Raw genomic sequence first — 23,186 nt, forward strand, 5'->3', positions numbered from 1 at the left:
TTGGTCAGCTTTATATGCCACTTGGCAAGGTCCAAGGGATACCCCCTCTGAATTTTTAGATAAATTACAGGATACTATGAGGCGGCATACTCCTCTAGACCCAGGGTCAGAAATAGGGATTCAGCGGTCAGGGTCTCTGTTCATCGGACAATCAGCAAGCGACATCCGGAGGAAGTTGCAGAAATTGAAGCCTGCAGAAAGCAGGAACCTGGAGACTTTACTAGATGAGGCACGGAGGGTGTTTAGCAACAGGGAAGAGGATAGCCAAAAAAGAGACCGGCGGGTGTTGGTAATGGTGTTACAAGAAAGAAAAGAATTCAAGAGCGTGGGACCTAAAAGGCCCTTAGGAAGAGACCAGTGTGCATGGTGTAAAGAATGTGGACATTGGAAAAATGAATGACCAGAGACAGAAAGAGGAAGGAAGGATACAGGCCCACATTAAAGAAGATCGACGGGGACCTGGGGGGGCCTACCCGGATCCACTGTTACATTAAAGCTGGGGACATGACAACGGAGTAGAGAATTTCTAGTAGATACAGGGGCAACATTTTCAGTTTTGGATCAAGCTTAACAACTATGGATGATAATTTTGTAACGGTAAGGGGAGCTACTGGCTAAAGTGAAAAGGCATACTTTTTAAAATCTCTTAAATTTAAATTGGGAAAACGGTTGGGAATACACAAATTCTTATATATGCCTAATTCGCTGAAACCTTTATTAGGCAGAGACCTATTGCAACAATTAAAAGCAAAAAATAACATTTGAGAGAGGAAAAATGGAACTTTGAGTAGGAGATGACCAACTAGATTGAACTTTTGAGTCTGGCCCTTATAGATACTCCTGTTATCTCAGGAATACCCGAGGAAGTTCAGAACCAGGTATATCCGGGGGTATGGGCCTTGGAGATACTCGGGAGAGCGAAAAAATGCCTCCCCAATACTAGTTAGGCTTAAACCAGGGGTGCAGCCCATAAGAATTAGGCAATACCTCCATATGGAGAAGACAGGGAAGGAATGTGACCAATCATCGACTGATTCATTCAATTTGGGCTGTTAACAGAGTGTGAATCAGAGTACAACACTCCCATTCTACCAATCAAAAAGTCAGATGGGAGTTATTGAAGAGTACAGGATCTCACAGCTATTAATAAGACTGTTGAAGATCGTCGTGGCAAACCCATACGCATTATTAACTAAACTGGCATTTGAATTGATCTGGTTTATCATACTGGACCTGAAAGACACCTTTCTTTTGCTTACCCTTGAGCCCAGAAAGTCAGTTGCTATTTGCATTTGAATGGGAAAACCCTGACTCTAGGAGAAAGGCCCAACTAACATGGACTGTGTTGCCACAGGGGTTTAAAAATAGCCCCACTCTTTTCGGAAACCAATTATCCAAAGACTAGGAGCAGTGGGAGTGACCACATGGAGTTGGAGTCATACTACAATATGTGGATGGTTTATTGACAGCCAGATAAATGAGAGAACTATGTACAGTATGGACAGTCAGTGTGCTAAATCTCCTCAGACTTAATGGCTATCGAGTCTCTCCACAGAAAGCCCAAGTGGCTCAGCAGCAGGTGACTTACCTCGGATACGAGATAACTGCTGGTCAGAGGTCTCTAGGCACAGCAAGAAAGGCGGCTATTTGTCAGACCCCACGACCACAGAGAGCTAAAGAACTCCCCACGTTCCTAGGAATGACAGGATGGTGTCACCTATACAGCTACGGACTCCAGGTAAGGCCACTCTATGAACTGTTGAAATCTAGTCAGAAAGACCTCACCTGGAACAGGGGAGCAGAAAGAGCATTCCAACAACTGAAAAGGAAGCTCATGGAGGCCCCTGCCTTGGGGCTACCAGATACTACTGAGCTATTCTGGCTGTTCTCCCATGAGAAACAGGGAACAGCCCTGGGAATCCTAGCCCAGAACATAGGACCATACAGAAGGGCAGTGGTGTACATCTCCAAACAGTAGCCTAACCACTGAAGAAAACGCACAAACACACTTACTGTTTCCCACAACCGGCTGCATAGTACCACGAGGACTACAACAAAAGTTACAGTTATTATGACATTGCTTATATTTCTTATGTTTATTACACATTCACACGAACAATATAGGTATTTCACAGGAGGAAGGGAAATTACTTTCACCATTTTGTTGTTGTGGGTTTTGGTTGGTTGTTTTTGTTTTGTTTTGTTTTGTTTTTTTTTTAATATAGATAGTTCAACAGCCACAACAGAATTTGGCAACAGAAAATCATTTCCAGCCTTATTTAGCAAGGAGTTATCAAGTAAACCCAAGGAAATGAAGACCTAAGGAATTCTTGGACATGAGCTGGCCACATACCACAGATCAATCAAGGTGTCTCTGGCACTTGCCAAATACACAGATAATCACACATTCAATTCAAAGTGGCTTGATACAGTAATTACAAACAAACCACAAAATGTAATACATGTTGCTGCTCTGCAGGCTTCACAGCAGATGCTAAGCCTCTAACAAGCAGTTGATCCTTCCCACAGCCTTACCTGGCGCTTTGAAACAGGTCTTCATTTATGTGCCTCACAGATACCCCTTCCTTGTATTACATAGCAAATACAAGGAGAATTCTCTGATAAAAGGTGGAGCGCTCATTTCCTCAGCATTTATAGTCACTACTGTTACAAGGCAAAGTTAGGCAGGTAGGGTTTTATGACACAGAATGTATTTTTTTAAGTGAACGGCACAGGAAAAAAAAAAAAAAAAAAAAAAGACACCACCCTCTCAGGCTTAAGCTATGGTGAAAAGCATGCCTTTTCCCTGCTCTCAAATACCAGCATATTGGTAAATGGTATATTGTTTCCAACGACAGCTGATGCATCATCCTGTGTTGCCAGTCATTTGAAAAATCTGGAAAAAAGGAGAAAGACAGAGAGAGATACAGACAGACAGAGCACAAGATTCTTCTGCTCAGCTGAGAGAAGACACACCAAGCTCTAAAACTAGCTCTCCACTCTGCTTTCAGCTGTGCACTCTTCAGCAATCAGAGCCTGAGGCAATGAGCTGTGCAGGCAGGAGCTGGTGCTGTGCCCACTGCAGTGCTGGGAAGCAGCACAGCCTTGGCTACGTGCGGCCAGGACAGCGGAGGGGAGGATCAAGAGGATTTCTGGGGGTGCTGTGACAGCCTGATGGGAAAAGCCGACAAGTGGGGACCGGGGCACAGCAGGAGTGCAAAGGGAACACTACACAAGGCACCTGGCCCCTCCCCAGCGAAAGCAAGCACAGCCCCATGCTTCGTGACACCACACAAACTCCTCCGAGGAAGGAGGGCCGCGGCCTCTGGGAGGCCACAAGTCTTTGGCCTCTGCCAGAGCCACTTGGCCGCCCTGTGAGCACAGCCCTGAGGCTCGCCAGGCCCGTCCTGCCCCAGCTGGAGCTGGGTGGCCTCAGGGGATGTTCAGCCCTCCTCTCCCCTCAGCCCTCCTCTCCCCACCAGCCCCAGTTTTTCCCCTGGGCTTTCCCCCCTCTCTTCAGTGAGCACTGAAGCAGTCTAGAGGCCCAGGGCATGCCCTCCTCTTTCTGCCACTTTTAGCAGCTGACACTGCTCTCTGCGCTAGGCAAAAGGCACCAATGACCATTTCCTAACCAAGACAAAAATGCAGACTCTAACAAGCCCCACGAGTCTGCAGAGCCCCACGAAGAAACAGTGAGGAAGGAGCCACTTCCTATCGGCACCCCGTGGGTGGCTAAAACACTTGTCATGCAGGTGGTGGGCAAATAAGAATATGAATACAGCTAGGGAAAGAAAGAAGAAAATTCATTAAAGAGAAACATGTTGAGCACACTGACCGTGTAAAGGAGAAAACCAAACCGATGCCGTTATTCAGAACTGCACACTACAATACCAGTGTGTATTTAAGAGCTTCTGAAAAGTTAATACTCCTTCTAAAATACTGACTAAATGGTAGATGATTTTTCACAAAGATTGTTTTGCAGCTAAGGGTCACATTCCTCACCTCAAAATCTATACTCAGTTCTGGATGGGACTCAATGAGAATTGATCCGGAATGCTGAAATTGTGAGCCAAGCCAGGGACATCACTAACACAGGAGAGCAAGTCTCCTACCCAGCTAACAGCTCCCACTAAATCCCTTCTGGGCTCTCCAGTTTTAAAGACATACAGGAAACATTATTAAACTATGCTGCAGGGGGGGCTGGCAGCCACTTCTGTAGCAAGGATGCTGAAGACATTTGATTTGCAGGAGGTTCATGTAAACTCAAGGACTTCGAATAGCAGGTAGTATCACGGACACCAAACTGCACCGGGACCCAGCTGGCTGTAGTTAAATACCATTCCTCCCAAGCAGCACCTCCTCGCCACTGACCAGGAGTTGGACTCACACTGGAAACACTGTTGGCCTGTGGGCTGCTGACTTCTGAGCTGAAGTGCACGCCCCCCATCACCACAGGGAAGAGAAAGGCCCTCCGTCTTCATCTCCTTGCTATTCCATAAAGCCTATCAGTGGGAAGAGTGGCAACAGCCCAACTGTCCAGGCGTTTAGAAGAGTTTAAGAAGTTAAAGGTCTCTGCTGTCCCCTGGGATTAGAGAAGATATGTCGGAAAATTGGATAGGCAAAATTATCAGTGGAATGGGATTGAGTCTGAGTTCATGAATAAAGTCACCAATTGAAACTTTACTCACTTTGACACTGGTGTTCATAGTGCTTGGTTTAACTTATCATTGTTTAAAACGAGAACTAACCCGGAAAACAGAGTTTAATCAAATGATTATACAAGCAGAAGCAAGACAACGAGATAAGTCATTGAAAGATCCACCATCATATGACAATTTGGTATTCAATGAGACTACAGTTTGAGTATGTGAAAGTATTGAGTATGATTATCAATACTTTCAAAGGGGGGAAATGTTGCAAATACCTTAATAAAACAGAATATTCTTTTGATTTTAGTTTAAAAGTATGATTTTGATTTAACATGAAGCTACAGTAGTTATGAGAATATAAAGTACACTAAGGCCCTTAGGAGTAAGCAACTAGTATGCTGTGTGCCTTGAACACTATAAGAATTGTTATGGACTCTGAATTAACACAATAGCTACTGGTTATGGATCCTGACTTGAAACAATAGGTATCAGAAGAAACTGGTTTGGTTGGGAAGATCGGCCAAGGGAAAGGTGAGCATTAGCCAAAGATGGAGTGAGCATGTGCAGGGATGGAGTTCAATCAGCCGACACAGTGATGAAGACTATCAACGAGCACCAGAGGACCCCCGTCCAGTATAACCACGCATGCGTTAGGGACATTGGCATATGATAATAATTCCCAGGAAATAACATGAATATGCTAATCATTGCCCTCCCCCCATTCTATTGAAACCAATCAGTAAAGATGACCAATGATTTCTGTAGAATAGGAAGAGAGGTACGGTGAGGTAACTGAAAGCCAATCATTATAAAGGTCAACTTAAGCTTTATGAATTTTGTTGATCCTATGTAACTACGACTCTGCTGAAAAAGTGTATAAATATGTGGTGCTTTGTACCTGTCGATGAACACGTCTTTGGCGGAGTTATCCCCCGTGTTCCCCAGTGCTGGAATAAAGAAGTGCCAGCTTATCTGCTTTGGGTAGGTAAGTTCTATTCGCGATTGCGACCGCTAACAGTATTCTGACTCACATTCTATCAGTAACCCATACTTCAGAAATTTATTAATTGGACCCTCCATTCCTTTGCGGTCCTTTAGTCTCAAAGGCTATTGCCTCCTCTGTACTGGTCCTTTTCCTTCTTTAAGTTTTATTACTATAGGGGGTACGTTCTTGGCTTTCCCTGGCATCCCAGTAGCCCACACTCCTAGATAGGCCTGATCAATAATTTCTTGAACTTCCGGTGCCAATTTATGTGTCTTTTCTGGATTCATCAGAGGCAGACTAAGCACCTCTATCAACCTTTGATCCCTCACCTTAGACTCCATTTTCCCTTTCCGCTTAAAAGTAATTTTTGCTCCCAATTGTTCTAATAAATCTTGCCCTAATAAGGATTGAGGGGAATTTGGCAAATAGAGAAACTGATGTATTCCATTCTATTTTCCCAATTTATAGGTAAGGGGGTTTGAAAAGAATGCCTTTTCCTGTTGGCCGGTGGCTCCCACTACATTTACAAAATTGTTGCTTATGGGTGCTAATTCTTGATTAAGGACAGAAAAGGAGGTACCTGTGTCGATTAGAAACTCTACCTCCTTTTCCTTCCCCCCTAGCTTAATGTTAACCAGGGGATCTGCTAAGGTAGATTCCCCAGGTCCCTGTCAATCCGATGTACCCGTTCCTGCTACTAAAGCTGGTGGGGCAGAGGAACATTTAAGGCATTCGTTTTTCCAATGTCCTTCTTCCCAACAATGAGCACACCGATATCTTCCCAAAATCCATCCCCTACCTCATTCTCCCCGCATACCAAAGCCTCCATTTCCAAACTGCATTCCTCTTCCATCTCCTCTAAATCCCTCGTTAAATACTCCTCTTTGCTCTAAAGGTGCAATAGTAGCCTTAGCCATAACCTTAGTTAGTGTTCCCTTTTCTTTATCCTCCCGGTTCCTGAAAACCCTCCACGCTTCCTCTAAATTTTTTTCTAAGTCCCTTATGTTAGGTTCCTTTACTTCTGGAGCTTTTTCTTATATTAGTAGCTGATTGTCCCAAAACCAGAGACCAGCTGCTGTCGCCCCACATCGGATGAAGGGTCCAGGGTGGTACATTTTCTCATGGCTGTCCTTAACTGGTCCAAAAATTCTGTCGGAGTTTCTTTTGACCCTTGTTTGGCAGTGTAAAGTGCTGACTGTGGGGCAGGGTTTGGCTGCTCTCAGCAAAACCCCCAGCACTGCACAACTGGTAGAAGGAGAGGTCCTGGAACTTGTCGGCCACAAGCATTGGGAGGGATAAGAGAAGAACTTTGTTTAGAAGAAACAGAGTGCTGGCTCAATGTTTACACAAGAGTCATGGGTGGGTGAGGCTGTAAAAAACAATCACCCCGTAAAAGAGGAACTATTGTCTCTGTCCAAGATAGATTGTTGTAGATTAAGTGGGTGCTTAGAAAAATGCATTTGGCATTAGCCAGTCTGTGAATGCATACTGTGGAATATAAACCGATCAGTCTTTGGCATGTTCTGAAGAAACCAAATAGTTTGTAACACCTCATCTAGGAACTAGTATAAATGTGAAGGATCATAATATGACTGACATTCTGCTTGCATCAAGCTGCTGTCCCGTCTCTCAATCGCGGCAGCTGACCACTGAACAGCTTTTGGGATTGTATTGTCTGGCCCCAATTTAATCCAAACTCTCTATCTCCGTAACATTCTATAGTCATTTCTGTCATTTGGATCCCAGTGCAGGTCACCTACATTCCCTTGCAATGTTCCACCAGTAGTCTGAGCTTGCACATGGGTTCGAGCCGTTTTTAAAACTTTCTCTGTCTCAGTCATTTCTCCCAACATCAAATCCACATCTGACCAGTAAGAGTCTTGATTCTTGATTAGTATCTCCTTCCTACTCTCACAGGATCATCTCAGTACCCTTTAACTATTCCTCTCCAGTTTTCTAAATCATTCGGGGAGGATGGGACCGTTACCTTTGCTGACCAATTTGCACCCATTACTTCCCTTAAGGCAGCAAGGAGTTGTGCCTCCTTTGGGGTTTTACTCCGGATGCGTGTCATAACTGGAGTGGGGGCAGAGGCACTAGTTCCCCCTTTTTCCTCCTCTCCACTGCTACTACCCCTGCCATTCTGGGTCAACAGGGATGATACTGGAGATAGTGGAGGAAAAGCAGGGGGAGGCAGGAAAGGCTGTACTAAATCCTCCTGTCAATCCTCCACCTCCCCCGGCTCGTCTGACAACTTTCAGCCATCACTGCCCAGTACTACATGCCGAACATCACCTCCTTAGCTTTGCTTGTTCCTGTGTCTCAGGTTTTTGTGCCTTTTCCAAGGACAAAACAAGAGAGTCCTGAGGTGCAATATTAATTCCACAACCCTTCTGCCACTCTGGGTGGCTTCACAGAGTGAAAAACATATCAGCATGCATCACTTCATCCCATTTCTTCTCCCTTCATAAGAACAACATTAATTGCAGGAGGGTATTATAATTTAAATTATAAATTAAAAGGCCATTTTTCCCAATCTTCCAGTTTATATAGGGGCCACCACTGATTACAATATTTAATTAGAGTTTTCTTATTTCCACTACCTCCCAGTGGTTCCTCTATTTCTTTCCCATGTGCCAGAATACACCCTAAGGGACTTTTCTTTAGAATGCTGCCGCTCTGATTTCTACCCATTTTATGAATCTAATGACCGATATAAATCGACTGGAAATAATAGTGGGGGGGATTTTAACACAAGCAGGGAGGATAGGATAAAGATTTAAAGCACTGGCACAAAACAACAAACAATTATATTTACTGTTATCTCCACCCGTTCCTAATTCAAGACACATGAAAGTTCGTATTACCAAACTTATAATCATTTCTCAGCTCACGTCCTTATATCCATATTCCAAATCCAAATACCAAAACCACAGCCAATACAGAATAAAACAACCACCAAATAACCAGAAGTGTATTCGGGTCTAGCTACCCGATACACCCAGCTCAGTGTGGGACATCTCCTCACAACTTATGGCTCTTTTGTCCAGAAGACTGGTCCCAATACCAGAAAACCAGAAAAAAAAACAAAACAAAACAAACCACCAAACCTTATTGCTCAAGTAGTCCTTGTCTGCACCTGAAGCGATCCGGATGGGACGAGGAGTCCCTCCAAGAGAAATCTCCGGGGGTATCCCAGGGAGTCATCCTCTCAACGAGTCAAGCAGCCAGGCAGAGATTGTCCCATCTGGGTCGCCAAAATGAAGCCGAGAATTCAGTCTCAAAAGCCAAAATAGCTATTAAGCAGGTATTCTTTATTCCACTTGTCAGACGCCTAGAGGATCATTCCTCCTAATATGCGCACCACCGTAGTGGAGTTTATGATATTTATACACAATTCACTTACATGTTCATGTGATTTCTAAGAACTAATTACAATATCCATTACTTTTCCACACTGTCTTGACAGACAGGAATTTAGTCACCAAATGCGCACGCCAGTTAAAAATCATCACTTTCCATTATACAGATAAAGTTCCAAGAGAAGGACATAGAGGGTTACTGAGTCCTGGCTCACTTTCCTATGGGAGTGATCTTCTACAGGAACTCAAATAGTCAAGCTGCAGCTGCTTGCCTTACTACTGACACAGGGTAAAACAGGGAAATGAAACTAAGTCTTGGAAACAATGTGCAAGTTAAAGCCTCCCTAAGATGGTTTTCTTCCCACCCCCCACCCCCCCACACAGAAAAATACACCATGGTGCAGCTGCAGCACATTTTGCTTGCGCGTGTGATTTTCATTTTATTTTTAATAATTAGTTAGCTGTTGGAGAATGGCTAAGGGAAAAGGGACATGGATCTAGAGATCCTCTTTGCGACGAGAGCCTCTTTTAAGTTAGCATGAGTAGGCCTCAGTCAGCAAGAGTGAACAACGTGGAAAAGTACTGACTAAGGTCTTGAGATGAACATTCTCTATCTCGTCAAGGTTGGGAAACATTCCTTGTTCTTCTTTAATCAGTGGAGGATGGAGAAATGAGCATTCTTTGTTTCTCCTAAACTAACTTATCTGGGTTTTTCCCAGAGCTTGGGCCAACAAGCCCTGGCACGAGCTTGCTTGTATTTTATCCAATCAGTGATTGACTAGTAGGCATAATTAGCAGAAGGATTATAAAAGGCTGTAATGAAAATCAATAAACTGAAGCACGCTTTATCACTCATACTGAGTCGGCTGCGTTCTTCCTCCTTAGCCTAGGTCCTCGGCTCACCATGCCCAGCAGTTAGCACATGATTAGAAGACACAAGTTTTTGATTACTTTACTCGGAATGATCACTTTTAGTCTACTTCCTCTTTCCTACTAAAGCTCTCAAAACTTTATGCTACAAACTAGAACTCGAGGCATACTTACCCCTTTCTTTTGGATGGTGAAACTTTTACCAACGTTGTTATGCGCCAGTTCACTGTCCATCTCACTCATGTATGACTTGAGACTGCCTATAAGCTCATTAGGTGGCACCTTCTGGTCTTGACTTTGATCTTCCACATCTAAGTCTTCATCATCCTCACTCGAGAAATCAAACTCTTCCTCTTCATCCAGATCATCAGAATCCAGCTCTTCTGAGTCTGCCCCTACATATATATTATTTTGTGTCAGTACAGATAGCAAACAAATCAGCACAGCGACCATGGGTGACTGATGGATGACCCAGGAAAGCCAAATAACCATGAGATATTCTGACAAAAGAAACAAAGAAGCAATCTCACCTAAAACTCTGTCTAACGCTTTTGTAAAAGAATCTACATCAAAGGTAACATGGGATTCAACAGGTGACCTGATATCTAAAAAAAATTTTAAATAAATAAAGCTTTTAGGCTTGCATAAGCTGACATAACCCATACAGCATACAGATTTCTCTCGAGCCTAGACTGAAGTTGGAACATTTCAACTGATGGTCTTGGAAGTGCTTAGAAGTCTGAGGCCTGTATGAACTAGGAACGAAACAGCAACGGGAGGAGTTCCTGGCATGAAAGAGAAAATAAACCCAACAACTTTAACCATTTGTTGTGGTCAAATAAAAATTGCACCGAAGGGAACCAAAATAAACATGCCTGAATCTTTCTGGAACAAAGTGGTGGTGTTACACCTCAGACAAAGATTTAAAAAGCTGAGAATCTTGGAGGTCTCCTGCCTAGAAAGAACACTGCAGGCTTCATTCTAGTCTCTTTTAAGGCTCAGCGGTTTGCCCTTTTTTTTGTTGTTTTTTTTTGTTCCTTTATTTTTTAAATAACTGAAAAAAGTCCACATTATAACTCAGACATTGCCACTAACAGTAATTAAAAAGGATCAAACAATTAAGAGTATAAATTGAGTAGACCCTTATACGCTTGATACAGTCTACACAGCATTATTTTCTCAATATTAAAGCTACTAAAAAGAACTTGGACAATATGCTCCTACCTCACCCTTTGTTTTTTAAAATTAAAGGCCTGTCCACACCACAGTCACACACACTTTCTTAACTCCAGCACTTAATCTAGCGGCATTCTGCTGTTGCCTAACTAGTTAGGTATCTTCAGTTAGCACTCCCACTGTTGGGAACAATGACAGGGATCCACCGTGATTCGATTCTTTGCTCCTGCTTCTAGGTGTACAGTATGTGCTTTAGGTGTGGAAAAGCAGGCCTAGTATATTCAAAATACTAATCTACAGGAAATCTAAATTCAACTGTACCACAAAAATCAACAGTCTTAATTCACAGGTTCCCCCAACTTAAGTTTCATTTTTATTTCTTCACAGCTTCATCAGTAGAATCTTAGTCTGAACAGTCCTTCATGGCAGAAAAATTTCAGCACAAATGAACTTGAGATATGCATTTTAATAACAGTGCTAAGAGCTATCGTAATGAATAACACCAAGCCTTCAATTTAAAAGGGTTAAAAAAATTTTAAAAACCACAAAACCAAACTAAGTAAGAGTGCTGGAAAATAACACAGCTTCCAGCATTTTTACCTGCACCACTGTCAGAGTGGTGACCAAACTGGTTTAAAAGCAACTACGTATTCACTGGTAACAGGGGTTTGTTTCAGGCCTCTGCTACGCAGAACGCTTTCAAACGTTGATTCTGTGCATTACAGAATCAACCAAAGGGCTACAGCAGAATGAAAACACATTCTACACCACACACCAAACTTAAAAATACTACTGCCGTGGCATTTCTGCTCCTTCATGTGGTGAGACTTTGGATACAAAAGCCTTCATACTTTCAGCAACTGCTTCCAAGTCGTGTTTCTGCTCTTCCTCATTTGAGGAAGGAAGGGACTCATTTCTTGCCTCCTTCAGCATCTGATCTAGATCACCTGCTGTAATCTCCAGCCAACTGTCATCTGAAAGAATATAGGACATATTTGTTATTCGGCACAAATCTGTCAGCCCACAATGGCCACAAAACCCAATCCAGATGGCTGAGAGTACTGCTAGCATTTTGTAGCTTGTTTTTGCACTGTTAAGTTTTCGTGCTGATACAAAATAACACGGGGTATAAGGCAGAGAGAGGCTGAGAAGAGTGTTCGGATTTCATTTGACTACTTTAAAACTCTGCTTTACATGCAGCTTCAAACTAGCAGAAATTGTTGTAGCCACAGGTAAACCTTCTGCCACTAAATGAACGAAGAAAAGGCTTACACTATAAAGGGAGACCATCCACTACAATCATTAATGCTGAATGTTGGATTTGCATGCTAAGGGATCATTCAGAAATACAGATGTGACCTGTGCTGCACGCTGGCAACAACTGCATTCCTGTGACATGAGTGAAAAGAACCTATTATATAAAGTTTATGCTGGTCTTGTATTGGCCATCAGAGTAGACCAGATAGTAATTAACTTTGTATTGCCAGTACTGGAACTGATTTATTATTATTCTTAAATGTTTAAATACCTCCTGTCTGGTCTCCAGTTGACACAGAGCACTTGATCTGGTATAAGTGTGCATGGTGTTATCAATCTAGTGGTATCAAACCAGAAACTGGACTGCGTATTTCGCCAATTCACAGCCCCGAGCTTATACAAACGAACTGGTTGCCTTAATCTTAAATGATGGCCCATGAATAACACCTCCAGCAGTCACATGATAGGAGACTAAATCAATAAAGAGACTGGTGCAGTGCTGTGAACATTCACCCTCTTCCCCAACAAATACTCATTTGTGATAGGAATAGTCCACCCCCCATCCGGCTCACCATCCTCTGGAGGAAGACAAGCTGCTTCTCTCTCAAATTCCTTCAAATCAACAGTTGTTGTCTGTAGCACTGTCAAGATTTCATCACCTGGGCTCACTTCAAAAGAGCTAGAAGAAAAAAATGCCATTTACTGAAATGGATTTTTACTAGCATTACAATACCAGTGGCATCACAGACACTACACGAAAGTTTTCACTCCAATTCCTCACGATTCCTTCTGTGCAAAGACATCAAAAAGGTAAGTGAATCTGGGGGAAGTACCAGAATACTACACCAATAGTATTAGCCAAACCATGACACAGTCAGTTACTGTTATTCCTTGTTGATGGCTCCAAAGCAAATTTCTCATGCTTCTTTTGTTATTTATATTTATTTTGTCTTGGTAAACATTACGACTGCCAGATCCCAAACAGCACAAGACTGGAAACTCAAGCAACTAACAGTCAAGATATTATGAGTTGGCAAACCCTCAGATATTTTTGTAATGATTTATTTTTTGGATTTGATCTTTTGGAGAAATCTACAGCCAGCTGCCTCTCGTAAGTAAAGGAGACAGATTAATCCATATTTCTTATTCACTAAGACTGATTTTCAATTAAGCTTTTAAACACTTTCTACAACCAACCAGCCAAATGATGCTTTTCAGTCACCTCTTAACCCACTTGGAATAGCTTAGCATTTTACAAAACCAAGATAAATAGTTACTAAAGCAGTAACTTCTACTAGTAGAGTATTCTAGAGGAATTAATACCCCTATGTCTTAGCCACAGCACCTATGTTAAGTGTACAGTGGAGAAAAGGGTTCAGGTTTTTTGTAACAAGTATTAAAAAAGGTAAATTGAAGTACTTGCAGGTACTGTGTATGGTTACTCATGAATTTCAAGGATCTCTTACCTTTCTGGCTTGGTAACAGACTGTTGGAAGTAATCTTCTGCCCTGTGCAGCACTTCCAAGTATTTAGCAGATCCTTCCATTTCTCCTTATTTAATGCAAGCCACAAGTATGAATCTAAAGAATTCTCCCTCCCCTTCCTTTCCACAGACATGCTTTGTAACAATGACTATTTGTCAGACAGAAATTTAGTTCTGAGAAAAATCCAAACAAGTAATACTGCTGTGCCACGTATGCTTGGAACAGAATATAGGAAAGGGGCATAAGGTGTTTTCACTGTTAAATATGAGTTGAAGTCTTGTGCTACAATATCATATGGTGTACACTAAAAACAATCGAAGAAATTACTGATCCTTACAACACGGTGTATTTACCATGCCCAAGTTACAATTGTGCAAGGATTGTGAATGAATCTCTTGGTTTTGGGGAACTACCCATACGAGTGGCATTGCAGTACTGTAAGCATATTCCCCTTCTCTTATATTTACAAGATATTAACCTAAGCATTCCGAGTTGTCCGATTCTATAACCTTCAAATAAGTAGTCAATTTATGACCAATTTGTAAACTTTAAATAAGCAGTCAAAGGCATCTTTTAGAACAAAACAAAAAACCCCACACAAACAAAAAATACACTTACATGGCCCCAAATGTATCGATGGGTGTTAAGTATAGATCTTAAAGAATATTTAATTCTAAATGCATGCAAATGAAATGTAAAACAGTTAAAACAGTTATACTGACACACAGCCACACTGTGGTTTCCTTTATTCGAGTGTATTTCCACTTTCTTTAGATGAATAAATTCATCCCCAAATCCTGCCTTTTCCTTTTTAATTTCCAAAAGAAATTAACTCATTTCAAAGGGGAACAAACTGCACAGATCTCCTGGAGAGACATCCATTAATTTCCCACAGACAGAAGCAACAGATTTCTTGCCCTGCTGTAACTACTTACACAAGTTCAAGAGCTACAACATGTTCTTCCTGGCATGTTTAAAAGACAAACACACACACACACAACTACACCTTGAAATAATTCTTTTCCTTCGGGTTGCTGAGGAATCTCGCCCACAGGGGACCGCTTAACACATTTCTCTTGGAATCAGGAGATACTTTACTGCACTTGGAGCACAAAATTTCAAAGCCATGGGCCGGTATAAGAGATGCAACAACATGAGACTCTCCAGATGTGCCAATTTAAGTGCACCTTTAAATGACCGCGTAAAGAACTGACTGCCATCGAGCTCCTGATACTGCCACTTGAGAAGTAGGTGCCAAACCCAATGTCAGGGAGCAGTATCTTGCTTTGGAAGTTGAAATCTGTCTTTCTGCAGCAATAATGGTTCATTCTGACTTCGCAAAGTTTCTCTACATGGGAAAAGCAACCTAGAAGACAGATCTGTAGTGCACAAGCTACTCCTCATACAAGCATGAAGGCTTGACCTGTACTTGTAAGCTATATAAGTACAAGAGTGCTCTAGCCTGTAAAAGAAAGCTCCCACAATAATGTACTTCCAGAAAAATGGTAACTGGATTTGCTCGCATTATTCTGTGCAAGCAGGCAACTTACAGGCAGAGTAATTTCTTGGACATAGGTAAACAAGCAAACTAAAGACTAAGTACAAAATGCATAAAAAGTAATTACCAGCTTCATGCCCAGTTCATAGGCTTTGTATTGAGGGTGAGATGGGAGGGGCAGCGTGTATCCACTGCATCTATCCAGAACAAACTTCCGCTGCACCAGCTGTGCATATAAACACACTGTGAAGTAACCTGAAAAAGCCCCAGCAAAAGAAAATAACTTACTGCAGTGTGACTGTGCTGTGTACAGGCATCAACTTTCCACCAGCTTTCTCTGAATTTTGTTTTAAATCACCCATATACCTGAGATTGTAATCAAAATACATCTTCGATACGTTTGCTTAAGATATGTTGCTTTTCAGATCTAATGAAGTATATTCCAAGTTGACATCTCTAAATAAACACGAACTTCATTCAGTTTAAAGACATTTAAAAAGATCCTCAGTATTCAGGCCACCATGGTATATTTTGAAAAATGTAAGGGCTCTTTTCAATTAACAAAACCAAAGCCGAGATTTCAAAAACAGTCAAGAAATCTACAATTTGACTCCCAAACTTTATTTTCAGGAGCCTAGCGGTATAACTGTTATGCAAACATATCCAATACAACACTGCTTGGACAAGGAACATAAACCACTTCCTAAAGTAGCTTTCACAGAGCTGCGTAAGCATGGCTGAGAAGGGGAAAAGCCTTGGAATGAACACCTAGGGGTAGTTAGGAGCAACTCCTGGTGTTGGCTGGCAGTGCTGTCAGACTGCTCTGATCACGGAACTGGATGAATTTCCTTAGTGAGCATTCCAGCAGAGGAGCTACTAACAGTAACCTCTGATTTCAGAAGCACTTCTGATTAGCCATTTGAAAGCCTAGCTATGCCAATCTGAAGGCAGAAAAGCTATTTAACATAAAGAACTGGAAATGCATGTCTAGTGTCAAAATTAAAAAATAAATCAGAAAACATTCTATTTTAACAATTAAATCCACATAGTTGTATCACTTGACCACAGAACCTTCGTCACTTACAGAACCTAATTCAGTGACAAGTTTCATCAGAAGGATCACTTACTATGGTCACCACACGCTCGTCTGGAGGGAAAGTCTGAAAAGAGCCACACGCTCGTAAATCCACAGGCTCTCGCAGGTGAAAGGCCTGGACTGCTGCAGCCACCAACGAAGGGCACTGCCTCAGCACTGCCACAATGCCTGCTGGAAGGTAGCAGTGGGCTCAGGTGAAATGAGGCCTGAATTTTCTCAGGATACCTGCATTGTACAATAACAACATAGTGTAGTAAGTGCATCGCAAGCTGAAACCACTCTTTAAGCTAATATTCCCACTTTCACTTTAATACTAATCTGTATTATAGGCCAAATGCCAGATGATTATTCTAAACTAAAGTTAAAACTCCGCTAATCTAACACCTGGCATGTCTGTTTATACAGAACTATACATGGCTAATAAAAATTTCATCCCCACATTGGTAAAATGAATCACTGTGAACTTGACTAACATGTCCTGCTACACAGCATCCTTCAGCTGCACCAGGGTGTAGAAGTCATCTGGCTCGTGCTGTCAAATCCTTGCAAAAAATAACTTATGGTGCTGAATAGACCTGTGGGAAGCTATCGCTCTGAAAAGCGTGATGGTTCTACACTTTAGTTTGCAATCCTTTTTCTCCCTCCTCAAAGGGCTCCTAAAGGCCCACAGAACTTCCAGACTTTTCAGTACAAGAAGGATGTGAAGGCAGAATAACTTGTCCTTGTCAGGTGTGGCATCACAGCAGTGAACCAGTTCCAGAGCCCCCAGATCACAGCACAGCCCACAGGGCACTGGTCCCCCTCTTCAGAAGAAGACCACAGAAAAAACACTAGTTTCTGAAAAGGAAGCCACTTTATCACACCTAACAGGAAAACGACTGGATACAAGAAAGCACCCCAGACAGCCCAGAATCAAAACTCACTGTTGCACAAGACCAAAGTGAAACACCCACATACCCACTGATGCGCTTCTACACTGCTGTTGGGATGGGCTCTGCAGCCAGGAACTCCTCTGAACAGGTGGACAACAGCGTCACCGCCTGCGAGACTGTCAGAGTGGTGGCAGATAGGTCACATTCCTGCTCCTGGGTCTCTGACAGCGGGATGAGGTGCAGCTCTCCTTTGTAAAGGAACACCTGGCAGGTAGCAAGAGTCTCATCAGACAGGATCAGAACAGTCACAGCACTAGGCAGCCAAAAATTTAATTTAATATACAAATGCACATGTTTAAACATAGAGAATACCGAGCAACAAATAGAGAAATAATACAGAAAACAGCAGCATTTTTTTTTAAATGGGAGATGAGGTAAATACAGATGCCACAGACCATGATCCAACCAGTAAATAAAAAACCTCCCTATTTTTAACTGCAACACGTTTGGTCCAATGTATTTGGTTTTCTTAATAACACTAATAGCAAACATTTCTCTTCAACTAGAGATTTGCTTCAGGAGAATCAGCATAATTTAACTGCTGAAGAACAGGACAGGAACTGAAAAGCATTGTTTCAGGTGCTATACATGACCTCTGGTGGTTCCCCATCCTAAGAACTGAATGTAACACTATCGACTTCCTCACTCCGTCTGTTCCCTCAATTGAAAGGAAAATATGGCCCTGATAGTCAAGATACAGGTTTGCAATTAATTCCTGCGTTGTGTTACACCCCTTTTCTTTTAAGAGCCTTGTGGGGGAAAAAAAAAAAAAAAATTAAACAAATCTTTGGTAATGAAAAAGTAAGTTCCTTTCATTTAAATCCATTGCCAAGAAACTCTGTGACTAGCAATCACCCACAGCAAGCTGATGTGGCTGCAGAATGAAAGTCTACTGCAGACAAGACTAGTTGCACGCGTGTACGCCAGTGTTACAGTCAACCAATGAACCTTACTTCTTTCAACTTTACCAGCAGAGATTTAGGTTTTTTACCTCATGGCACACACAAGCTCTAGTCTAGTCAGGTGAAAGGGAGTTTGTTCAGAGACTACAGGAGAGAAAAAGTTAACTTTTGTGCCCCGGAACCGCTTTTTTTTTAAGCACTCCCTGTTAACTTAACTTTGTTTTGATGCCAAGTATCACCTCCACCTGGAAAGGGTGGCACAGAGAGCAGGGGTTAGGTGCACGTTCTGAAAACTAGCTCCGTCAAGACAAATGACGCTGGATTCATTTCATCGCAGTGGTTTGGGACTCCTTGTAGAGTTGTCAGCATTCCCCACATAAAAATACACTAACAAGATAGGAGTGAAGCTGCAAAAGTTAATGGAAGCTGCAAGGGTTAAGGTAGCAAGTACCTGGGTGACTGTCAGAGGACAGGAGGGGTCTTTTAGCTTGTTGAGTAGCTGAGCGGCCTCCTACCACTTACAAGTGGTACAAGAGGCCACTGAAAGGCACTAAACTGAAGTAACTGGTTTTTAAGCAAGACAGGAATGGTTCCTACTGAAACCTGCTCCCTCCCCCACCCCAAAAATCCAACCCCAATATCTTTAAATGCAAGCTGAGTTTTGACTGATGTATTAACAAAAAAAAAAAATTGAATTCAGCAGAAGAACTTCATAGACTTGAGCACTTCATGAAATATCAAGGAATACAGTAGCTGCCTGCAATGCAGCAACTGTGAAGCATAAAATTTGCCCCTTTTGGATGGCCAGGCACTTGTCTCAAACTTGCCTAAGTCATACGTAACACAGTTGATATTAGAATTAAAAAAAAAAACAAAAACAAAACTAAAAAACACCAACAAAGAAAAGCATTTTAGTTTTAAGCTAAAGGAGATGTATTTGGTACTTAGTTTTAATACCTTTCAAAAGTCCTAAAGTTGTACATGATCTCTGTTTATTAGGTCTTCAGCTGCATGGTTCTCTGAAAGCCCACAGTCAAGGTGGATCAGTCACAAAAAGCAAACAGGGTTCTAAACGTGCCATGAAGAAGTGTCCATCCATGGCCAGAGTCATGCACCAGCTCTCATTCTCAGCAATGTCAACATTGTTTACAGCAGAGTCTTCAAACACCCATCCTTATGAATAGTTAGTTATGTTTTATCAATCTAAGAAGCAGTTGCCAAAGATTAGAAGGGGTATACTTAAAACATTCCATTTGCCACCAGTAGAAGTAGTTATACTCCAATGGAAGGGTAAATGCACTCCAGTGGGCACTAAAGCCTAACTCCTACAAATCCAAACAACACACTCAGCCACTGTTGTGTTCCCATTACTGGCTTATGACCTGTTCATCTTGTTACAGGCAAGTACTGCAGAATCTGCCAATTTTCTGTTAGCTCTACAGAAGATGAAAGATTTCCATAACAGCAGTAATTTCAATGTTAAAAGGCTGTATTTATATGTTTAAAGCAACATTATACTATCAAAAGCAAGCACTACACGTTGCTGCTTCTACAACTCAACTTAGACAAGTTACGAATCCTGTAATAACTGCAGCAGATATCAACGCAGTTGTATAAAAATAAGGTAGCAAACCAGCTGAGCAGAACTGATGACTTTAAGGGTAGCACACTAGTGACTCTTCCTGTGTTACATACTTGGACCTCTTCCTCACTGACTGAAGGTGGAAGAGGCAGAAGGGACTCTTACTGCAAGTAGTTCCAGACAGTATTCAAAGAAAGTACATTGTCTTCCTGGCGGGATATTTCATGGTAATTTTGCAAAATAGGTTTAGTCTCCCTTTCTAAAAATGCCTGCAATTACCAAAGATTTCTGCACTCTGCCATGAGGCTCCAAACCCACAGATGCAACGACGTTGTTAGTAGATGGGTTCTGCACTGTGACAGATGTATCAGTGGTATTTGCTGCAGTTGCCCTTGTGGCTCCAAATTAGACAAAAACATGAAATACATGCTTCTAAGTGATTAGCTGAAGGTCTTACTCCCAAACAGTAAACTCCAGATGACAATAAGCGTACAGACGAGGTGAGGATAACCACTTCATGTATTTCAACAAAATTAGGACGCTGCATGAAAACAGTTTCTCCTTTAAAAAGTTGTCCAATTAAAAAGCACTTTCTTTCTAAATTTCCCTTATTAATGTTTTCTAAATTACAATTCATAATGAAAAAAACTACTCAGTATTCTTCAGGAAGTAGCTCCTACTATCCCACTCTGTTATGTAAGCTATCGAATGTTAGTGGTACCTACAGAACAGCTAATAATTTTTAATCAATATTGAAGTTATTGAGTCCAGTTGATCCAAGCATGCTTTACTCAAAAGAAGGGAAAAGAAAGCAAAGCAGAACTGTGCAAATGTAACTAAATTAGCTTTCCTTTGCATTTTTAGAGGGGTGAAAAAAAAAAACAAAAAAGCTTTGGTCTTAGTTGAAATCTCTTGGGTTTGCATAGAGGCAAACTGATGATAAAGAGAGGCCTCTGTTCACTAAACCCTTTCAAAATACAATTTCTTTTAACAGCTGACATTACTGGTACATTGTACAGTGTGGCATTTAGTTACATCAAGCTCACTGGAGATAAGCATCCCCTTTATATCGGTGCCATTCCTCAGGGAGCAAGTTAGTTTTCTGTAGGCCCTAGTGCACAAGAGTTACAAAAATATATAAATAAACTTGAACAGACTTCTAGTAATATAATGTAGTATTTTATATCTAAGAGGAGTCAGTGTGTTAAAAAAGTGAAAGCAGTCTCATCATAAGGTAATTTTTGGTTTCTGTACAAATGGTTGACACGAGACTTCTGGGCTGGTAGGTATCTATTTTGTACAGTAAAAGTAACGTTCAGGTCCATGTGTTGTGCAACATAGAGATATGCTGTACTCTCAGAATCAGGATAATTTTTGAAAGAAGCCGCGTAAAGGAATAGTTACCATCTACCTCTAGCTTCCCCCTGGGAAGCTCTATTAATAGCCAGCTCCTGAATGCTATCACCGAAGCAGTGAGGACTTTCAGCTCAAATGGAAGTGTTCCCCTTGTCGCTCATAAGCCTCTGAAAAATGATCCACAAAATAAAGCCAGCCTCATCCCTTTGAGACAGAGTTGAAAACTAGTTAATTACCCTTCAAATTCATACCCCCACACACTGTCAGGGGGTTTTTAAAACCAGCTGAAGCATAAACCTTTCAAGTATTTGCAGATCCTACTTAAGGAATTCACTTCTGAAATAACAGAAGGGTTGACAAATATAGTGAAGTAGCTAATCGCTACCACCCTACAGCAGAGTTGACTGTGATGTTATTGAAATAACAAGCAATGCATTTCTGAGCTTTGGAACTCCTTGTCACGGGACATCACAAACCCTAGAAATGCACAGAACTGACTCTCTCCTGTAGACTTTTCAGCTATTGCCTCACCTCAGTGTGTCAGAGGATTCCTACAGTGACATACATGCTGCAGTCTTCTTCCTAAGGCATCTGCCACAGGCAATCCAAGGCCAAACAGGAGCTGGCCCTTTCATGGAACATGGCATCACCAGCACTGACATCGCAGTTAACAATGCAGCCATAGTTACAGCTGCTATACAAGTGTGCAGTATTTACTTGACTTAAATCAGTCAGAAGAGTTTTGAACAGCTACATAGAAAACGTAGAGAGGGCTGGGGAAGCAACTTAGCACAGAATTCTATGAAAACTTTTCCTCTATTAAATCTGCAATATTCCAAAGTATCTTCAGAAAACCACTGAAAATACCTGTTGAGCTGAAGTTCAAAGACTTTTAAAAAACAGCAGAAGGTTTGTTACGTAAGAAAAGTGTGACTAGCAAAAAGATAAGGTTTTCAACTCGGAAACCGCAGGAATCGCCACTGAAGACTCTCAAAGGTGAGGGGTTACACCGTTTTACCATCAACTGTACCAATATCCATTAGGTGTTTGGAAGGAAGGTGCTTCCAAAGAAGTTTAATAAACAGCACCATGGTCCCAAACCTCACACCGCTTCCTTACTGTAACAACTTTTACTCAGGAATCTGTTTGATCCTAACCGAAGAGCACCCAAAGGATTTTTAAAGAGTAGCACCAGAATGCTTTGTCTTGTTCATGATGCATTCTGTATCATACCTCCCAGTCACAGCAAACTGATGCACACAGCTCTGAAACAGTAGCCCAGAAAAACTCTGAAATGCTCCCAAATCCACTGTGATCCCATACAAAATGATACCTGGTATCTCAGCCTACACAGTTCTTTATTTCTTTCCTTTCTTGGCTGCAGTCGTCTTTTCTCCTTTTTTAGCATTTCTCCCGTATTTTGCTTACAGTTGGGCCAAAAAGTCATCCATTTTCCTTTTTTCGATCTTTATTTCTGCTCTGGGGGAAAGGAAATTAAAAAAGAAAACCGACCCAAAACTTTTACTACTTCCTAGTACAGATTATTCTGTTGAAGTTGATAGTATGACAGCTACATAAAATATTGGAATATATTAAACAGGGAATGCAAGCAATATAATACAATACAAATATAATACAATACAAAGTATAGTACCATCAAGCAAAATTCTACTTGTGTACTCTAGGCTCTATACCTAACTTCTCCTGAAGTATCGAGACAGACGTAAAGTGGCTATAAAAATTCCCAACATAAGCCTAGGAAAAGCAAAACAATTCTAAGTTTAGACCCAAAACTCTTCTACAGTTTAGGGAATGATTAAGCACGAATGTTCTAGGAAGCCCACTGGATGATGAGAAACAGAAAACATTCCAAAAAGCAGAACGTAAACAGTATGTTGTCTTTCCCTCGGTCCTCAAGATACAAAACAGTAAGACCTATCAGCTTCTACATCCTGATGGAATCCCTCAGAGAAAGAATCATTAATACTCCCTGTATAACTAGCTAAAACTAGAAGTTAAATATTTTGATTGTGTATG

At 41.6% G+C, this 23,186-nt stretch overlaps 1 protein-coding gene and 1 long non-coding RNA gene across 2 annotated transcripts; both read right to left on the reverse strand.

Moving 5' to 3' along the window:
* Positions 1 to 2,200: 2,200 nt before the first annotated feature.
* Positions 2,201 to 16,553, reverse strand: LOC122152761 (protein ecdysoneless homolog). Its single transcript, XM_042786967.1, has 8 exons — positions 16,409 to 16,553; positions 15,409 to 15,536; positions 13,766 to 13,851; positions 12,872 to 12,978; positions 11,894 to 12,016; positions 10,041 to 10,261; positions 8,745 to 8,881; positions 2,201 to 2,896 (listed from the first exon to the last, which is right to left on the reverse strand). The coding sequence occupies exons 2-7, from the start codon at positions 15,415 to 15,417 to the stop codon at positions 8,846 to 8,848; spliced, it is 582 nt and encodes a 193-aa protein (XP_042642901.1). The 5' UTR covers positions 15,418 to 15,536; positions 16,409 to 16,553; the 3' UTR covers positions 2,201 to 2,896; positions 8,745 to 8,845.
* Positions 16,554 to 16,570: 17 nt separating this feature from the next.
* LOC122152762 lies at positions 16,571 to 22,890 on the reverse strand. The gene is made up of 3 exons (XR_006164789.1): positions 22,483 to 22,890; positions 17,335 to 17,513; positions 16,571 to 16,602 (listed from the first exon to the last, which is right to left on the reverse strand). It is a non-coding gene; the product is annotated as an uncharacterized LOC122152762 (long non-coding RNA).
* Positions 22,891 to 23,186: the final 296 nt, after the last annotated feature.

The sequence above is a fragment of the Tyto alba genome, unplaced genomic scaffold (genome assembly GCF_018691265.1).
Source record: "Tyto alba isolate M040663 unplaced genomic scaffold, T.alba_DEE_v4.0 Super-Scaffold_11, whole genome shotgun sequence".
Lineage (NCBI taxonomy): Eukaryota > Metazoa > Chordata > Aves > Strigiformes > Tytonidae > Tyto > Tyto alba.

Coding starts and splice junctions, on each gene's coding strand:
- LOC122152761 (XM_042786967.1), bottom strand. Junction 12,979..13,765: donor TCTGTTACCAAGCCAGAAAG/GTAAGAGATCCT, acceptor TTTTTCTTCTAG/CTCTTTTGAAGTGAGCCCAG. Junction 12,017..12,871: donor TTGTCTTCCTCCAGAGGATG/GTGAGCCGGATG, acceptor ATATTCTTTCAG/ATGACAGTTGGCTGGAGATT.